Source organism: Hydra vulgaris, chromosome 02 (genome assembly GCF_038396675.1).
Source record: "Hydra vulgaris chromosome 02, alternate assembly HydraT2T_AEP".
Taxonomy (NCBI): domain Eukaryota; kingdom Metazoa; phylum Cnidaria; class Hydrozoa; order Anthoathecata; family Hydridae; genus Hydra; species Hydra vulgaris.
Genome location: NC_088921.1, coordinates 11,427,409 through 11,434,754, shown reverse-complemented (window position 1 = coordinate 11,434,754; position 7,346 = coordinate 11,427,409). Strand labels below are relative to the sequence as shown.

General features: G+C 28.7%; 1 protein-coding gene across 1 annotated transcript; it reads left to right on the top strand.

The window, feature by feature from the left end:
• The first annotated feature begins 2,217 nt into the window (after positions 1-2,217).
• On the top strand, positions 2,218-5,466 carry LOC136076739 (uncharacterized). Its single transcript, XM_065790141.1, has 3 exons — positions 2,218-2,552; positions 2,682-4,308; positions 4,540-5,466. Exons 2-3 carry the CDS (start codon positions 4,062-4,064, stop codon positions 5,124-5,126), a joined length of 834 nt encoding a protein of 277 aa, XP_065646213.1. The 5' UTR covers positions 2,218-2,552; positions 2,682-4,061; the 3' UTR covers positions 5,127-5,466.
• The last annotated feature ends 1,880 nt before the right edge of the window (positions 5,467-7,346 follow it).

The following is a 7,346-nucleotide window of genomic DNA, read 5'->3' as shown; positions in this document are numbered from 1 at the left end:
ATGTAAAAGTAATAGTATTTTTGCATAAGCTTTTTTTTTTTTTTTTTAATAATAAAAATGTGCAGTTAAGCTGCAAATAAACAACAACAAATAAAAAAAATTAGTGCAGATAAACATATCAGATATGATTCATACTATTTGTAAAGATAAAAACCACTGAACTCAAATGCAGTAAAAACAAACTATTGGAACATAACAATAAAAGAAATAAGATTAATATATACTGTAACATAATTCTAAATTTACATTAAATAAAATTACCTCGCAACCCTAGCTACAAAGAATAAGATCACCTTTTTCAAAATCAATCAATAAAGGAAATGACCATACTTCATCAGGTTCGTTATCATATTTAACAAGGTATGTAGTTCTTTTACCGTTTAATTGATCAATTTGAACCACTTGCGCACGTTCCCAAGATACTTTAAGAGCATCTTCTTCTCTAACACGATGTTGTATAGAAAAACCTATGGATTGTTAATAAATTTTGATAAGGAGTGCTTTTTTTGTTGCTCTATTAGTTTGTTTAGTCTTGCATCCTGAATTTTTACCATTAATTCTTTTTTTTTGTTTTCAACAGCTGCATCACGTATTGTACGAGGCTTTAAATTATTACTTATATTATTACTTAAAGATTGTTTGTTTGGTGTTAAATTTGCTTGAATAACAATAAGAAGATTTTGATATAATTCCTCTGAAGACAAGTTTATTCTTTTGCTTCCTTCTACTTTTGTTTTACAAAAATGTTTTTTGTCACATTCAACACATAAGATTATGCGATAAAAATTAAGTTGAGCAAGGAGTACTTTTGATTTCAATGGCTCTTCTATATTAGAAACTGTTTTCTCTGCTTCCTCTAATGATATCCATGCCCTTACATTTAAATTGATCAAATCATTACAAGCTGCAACCTTTTTATGTTGTAGTTTAATTTCTTCTCGATTTTTTTCTTCTTGCTTTGCTAGAAGGTGCATAGCTTTATCTTTTTTAAGAGCTTCTTTTCTTTCATCATATTTGCTTTTCATTAATGTTACTTTAGTTCTTGAATATTCAAGCAATTGTTTTCTTTCTTCATCTGATTTACTATTAGGCCATTCTAATGTTTGGTTCTGAGACCACATTGTCAAAGCCTGGATAGTTTGAACATTTGCATTGGAATTTGTGCGAACCATTAAATCCAAAATGGCAAAGTCGCTTTCTGATGCTTTATTAGTGACAGGGACATTAGAAGCAGCATCAGAAACAGAATTAGATGGATTTCAATATTTACCACCTGGTAATTGATCAGCACACTAACGTTCCAAAATAACAAGAATTGAGTGGAAAATAATTTCAAGTGATTGAACAGTCAAAGAATCAAACTCATCATTTTGAGTGCATTCAAACAGCTTGGTGTAAAACACATCTTGATGAAGAAGATTGGTATCCTCAAAAAATTTTCCATTAGCAAACAATAAAGAAGATGCATCAATACAAAGAGATGAAAGTCTAACTTTCAAGCGAAGTAGGTAAGGGTTTAAAAATAATATACTATCAAGTGATTCGATAATTCTCCACATTGAACCAGTAAGTAGTTTGTCAATAATACCTAATGCACGGACTTCAGGAATGAATACAAGATTTGTGATATCTTCCTTAATTGCTTTTAATAAATTATTAGGGTTAGGCCAAGCATTAAGAAATTCTGTTATAGAATCCTTATGATAGTATAGGGCAGCTGCATTGTAATACAAAATATTAAATCGATTTCCAATAAATGGAACAAAATAAGATTTATCGTTACGAGAGGAAAGAAAAGAATTAAACCATGATGCAACATCAGCTTCCTCACTACCCCTTGAATGAAATGCCTTACATGTAGTACGAACTAACCGTACAGCACCACATTCTTTACCACTAAAAGCAAAAACAGTTTCAAAATCATTTTGAAGCAGAATTTTTTCAAAAAAATTTAAAACTTTATCAGTTACAGAAGCAAAATTAGCAAGCAAATGAATTTTACAGAAAAAATTACTCATGTCCTTCATATTGTCTTTGACGTTTGAGGAAAGAAAATCCCAGTTACTAATTGCAAAAGGCAAAAGTTTTTCCTTTAATGTTTTTAACCATAGTCTATAGAATTAAACCCTGGTCTGGCAATGTCTTTGTTTGAACTTAAAATTCCGTAAATTTGCATCACGTGATCAATGTAGATGCAAAACAAACAAAACATTTTACATTTTAGAATAAAATCTTGAAACCTTCGACCTTGTTGTGTTTACTACTATTTATTTATGGTATCAAAAGAAAGTTTTTTAAAAACTCTATTATTATGCCAGGAAAGAACTGTGCTTTCCCTGGATGCGGAGTTTCTTGTTCTCGTAAATATAAAGGAATTAGCATATTTCAAATTCCGATGAGAAATGATGAATTTCATTCAAACTGGAGAAAAGAAATAGTTAATGTTTTGTTTAAATATCGTGTTGCAGATAAAGAGTTGAAAGATCGAGTAGCTGTAGGAAAAATTTACATTTGCGAAAGACATTTTTCTACAGATGATATTGAATTAACAAGTAAGCATTTAAATAAATAAAAAATTGTCACAATTAATACAAGTTTAAAAATTAATACAAATATCTTCATTACCTATCATACAGAAAAAAATCCACAAATAACAAAACCTTTGGTTTTTTATATTTTAGAGAACAAAAGAAAAACTTTAAAGCTACTTGCAATACCAACTAAAAACTTACCGAAAAAATCTCACAAGAAATCAAAACATCCAGGACGTAAACATCAACACATTGTACAAGACAGGGCAAAAAATTTATAAAATTTTAAACTCAAAATGCTACAAAAGTTTCTTGGAATTTAAAAATAGAGCAAATAAACTCAAATTAACAGATAATTGGATGGTAACTCATCATGAGAAAACAACATCATTCAAAAAATTTACAAAGCCTTTCTTGGTTCCTACTTATGAAATTATTGTTGATGAATCTTTAGTTTATAGTTGCGTTGTCCTTGGTTGGGTCCTTCAGAGTGACCATTATTTTATAAAACAATATTAAGGAAGTGTAAAAAATGTCTTTATCTCTGACTTAATAACTGAAATAGAGAATTTTAAAGTATGCCTTGGATTAACAAATATTACCTCAAGTGAACTTATATGTCATTATGTTTCAACTGAAATTAGTTCAACTGGCTTGCAAGCAGGACTCTCAGTCCACAAGCATTATTTAAGACCTAAAAATTGTGACATCCTTTGTTCTTTATTGTCAGAAAATAATATTTGTAGCAAATGTTCTAACTTTGAAAAAAAGTTTTACAAACAGTTAGCACAAAAAAACAAAACCTCAACTGTTCCTGCAAAAAAGAATGCTCCTTTAAAAAGCACTCATCCAAACAAAATTATATTAGCCTTAAAAGAAAAAAGACTCGAATGCAAGGAATTAACAAAAACAATAGAAAAAATAAAAAATGAAATTGTATCAAAATCAATAGCTGTGCCATCTAACATTAGTGATAAAGTATTTGAAATTATGAGATTAGATAATAATGAAGTATCCCCATTTATGAAAATGTTATGGAAGCAACAACAAAATTTTTTTTCTAATCCAACTTCAAAGATGAGATATCATCCAATGATAATTAGGTTTTGTTTATCATTAGCAATGAAGTCTGCATCTGCTTACGATGAATTGCGATCTGCCAAAATATTAAAATTTCCAAGTCTCAGAACACTTAGAGATTACAAAAATGCCATAAAACCTTGTGTGGGTTTTAATACTTCAGTCACAGACGAACTTCTGCATAAAACTTCTAATCTAATTGGTTACCAGAGATTTGTTTGTCTTTCTTTTGATGAAATCAAGATTCAAGAGGACTTAGTTTTTGGCAAATTTACAAATGAACTTATTGGATATGTAGACCTTGGCGATCCAAATATCAACTACAGTACTTTTCCAAATTCAAGTGCACTTGCAACTCATGCTCTTATTTATTATCTAAGAGGCATAGCATCTGATTTAAAATTTAGTCTAGCATATTTTGCTACAAAAGGTGTTACATCAAATTAGCTTATGATGACCTTTTGGAAAGCTGTTTCAATTCTTGAGTTAACATGTGATCTTTATGTCATTGCAGCAGTTTCAGATGGGGCATCTACCAACCGAAAGTTTTATCGAATGCATAAAATGATGGATGGGTTGGTTGATAATGAAGTAACATATCGTACAATAAATCTATTTGCAAATGATAGATTTATTTGGTTTTTTGCTGATGCACCTCACCTTATAAAAACTTTGAGAAATTGCCTTTACCATTCAGGTAAAATTTTCCCTATTTTTTAAATGTTTGTGTAAATATGTCCTTGTGTTAATATTTTTTTTGTAAGTATGTTTATGTTAGTATATTTTAAAACTTTTTTTTATAAATGCATACATGAATTAATCGCATATTAGAATGTAAAAACTTTAAAAAAAATTTATTAAAATATTTATACTGAATCATTAATATCATTTGGAAGAATTACAATGATTTTATTTTTTTCTTTATTAGGCTTAAGAGGAACTTTTACACGCCATATGTGGAATGGAAATGATATTATTTGGTATCATTTTAAAAAACTATATAACGATGAACTTGAGCGTAGTTTAAAACTTATTCCAAAACTTACGTCTGATCATTTTAACTTGACACCATTTTCTGTAATGAATGTTCGATTGGCTACCCAAGTATTAAGTGAAACAGTGTCTAATGTCATTGAAAGTTATTACCCTGCTTATATGCATAAAACTGCAGAGTTGTGCAAGTTTGCTGATAAATTTTTTGATTGTATGAATGTACAAAACCATTCAGAATGTTTAACAAAGCGTAAGCCATTTTTAGAACCATATAAAAATGTTAACGATGAGCGATTTACATGGTTAAAAGAAAATTTTCTAAATTATTTAAAACTTTGGAAAGAAAATGTTTCTAAACGTGTTGGTGACTTCTCAAATGATGAACGAGAGAGAATGTTTTTGTCTTCCCAAACATATGAAGGCCTTAGAATTACTTCATATTCTCTTATTGAGGTAACAAAATACTTATTAAATACTGGAATGCCTTATGTTCTTAGTGAGCGTTTCAATCAAGATGTTTAAGAGGAACATTTTGGAAGACATCGTAGTTTAGGAAGAAGAAATGATAATCCTACCATACATCAGTTTGGTTATCAGTCAAATACATTGAGAATGCAGCGCTCAGTTGTGCCTGTTACTGGTAACACAAAAGGTGCTCATAAAACAAAACGCGTACCATCTTGGACAATTGTTGATGAAACTCCACTTAAGAAACGTTAAGATAAATAAGTTGTTTTGCATGTATGAAAAATTCTGAAGAACATTAAATTGACACAAACTTTTTATTATAAGACTTCTTAGGTAGTGTTTGGACATTAAATAAATTTATTTATAATAAATAAAGAGATTTTCTTAATAAAAATACATTAAACTTTTTTTTTTGTTATAAAACTTGCTTTACTTTGCGTGTTAAATACTCTTTATTCTTGCCAACAAAGTTTCTGAGATTTTTTGATTGATTTGCGCAAAGATTTTACTTTTTTCTTCTCTTTGTGCAACTGAACAATATCTTTAGTTAATGAAAATGAGCGTATGCGAAGATAAAGCTTAAGCATATTTTCTAAAATGTTATTAGCCAGATCACTATAAGAAACAGAGTTTTCATTTTCAAATGTTTCAACAATGTTACTATACAAACTTATAATTTTTCTGTCTTCCATCAATGAGCTAACCATTTTAGCAACATCAATTCTTTTAAGGTTGCTTTGGCTAGTTTCTCTCCGAAACAAACCTTCAGTTAAAATAAAAATATTTTGACATTCTTTTGTTACAACAGTTAAACCCCCTCTATTCTGGGTACAAAAAAATAAATTTTGATCAATGAATGCATCTGTTGTAAATTTTTTAAGTATTTCCATTGTGTCCTGATTAATTTTTGAATTATAGTATTTATTGTTTCTTGTTTTTTTTTATAAATTTGTGTACAACATAACCAGCTAAATACTGCAATCCATTTACCTCTTGTGCACTTATTGGTTTTGTTATGTTTTCTTCATGAGCAGTGTTTTGCTGTTTTTTACAAAAACTCAAAATATGGTTTCCAATATGAAGGACTAGTAAAGCACCTAAACGTTTATCTAAATTTAAAATATAATTATGGGCAGATAGAACAATGCTTGAATAAAACTTTGATAAAAAAATCTTAGCATTTCCCGATGATCTGAATTCAGCTGTTAACTTGGTTACTTCATTGTACAGGTTATAATGGAATTCAAAATTATAATCTTTAATTGCCTGTCTCATCTTTTCTGGATAGCAAGTGTCATAAGATAAAGTATTTTGCACCTCCTTAACAATACCAGAAAACATAATAGTTGTTAAATGATCTAATTTTTCCTCCTTTGGTGCATTAATAAGCAATGGGTGTGCTGAATTTATGTGTCTTTTTAAACCTCCTTTAGACTTGCAAATTTGTCCACATGTAATACATGAAATTTCCTCAGAAGAAATCACCTGGAAAGTAAAAGTAATTTTATCAGTAAATATATATATATATATATATATATATATATATATATATATATATATATATATATATATATATATATATATATATATATATATATATATATATATATATATATATATATGTATATATGTTTTAACAAACATCTATACATATATGTATATATGTATAGATGTTTGTTTTCTTTGAAAAACTTTGCGATTAAATTTATATAACAAGAAAGAATTGAACACCTTTTCAAATGCTTTATTGATATCCACTTTAAATATTTTATCTAAGAGATTTTCATCTAAATTATCAAGATTAACTAAATTAAGATTCTCTTGAGTCGCTTCAGAATTCGCCATTTAAAAAATTTTCTTGCATCTACATTAATCGCGTGACTAATGTTTTTATTTTTTAAAGTGGAGAAAAATAACAATAGCGGAAAACAATAGATTGCCAGACCAGGGTTTATTTCTATAGACTATGTTTTAACTGTGAGTTAAAAAGAGGATTAACCGAAGAAAGATCAGACATTGTTGATTTTATTGATGTTATTAGTTTAGCAAAATTAATTTCTTTTTCAGTAGCTGAGTTGCTAACAACGTCACAAATGTCATCCACTATATTAGTAAAGTTATGCAAAACAGTTGCTGCATCTTTGCCAACCACTTCTGACAGACCAAAAGATAAAGTTTTCCCACTAGTTGTAGTAATTTGAAAGTTTTGATAATGCTTATGGTATTTCTGAGTACCATCACCATGCAAACAATTGCCTTTATTAGAGTTTTTAT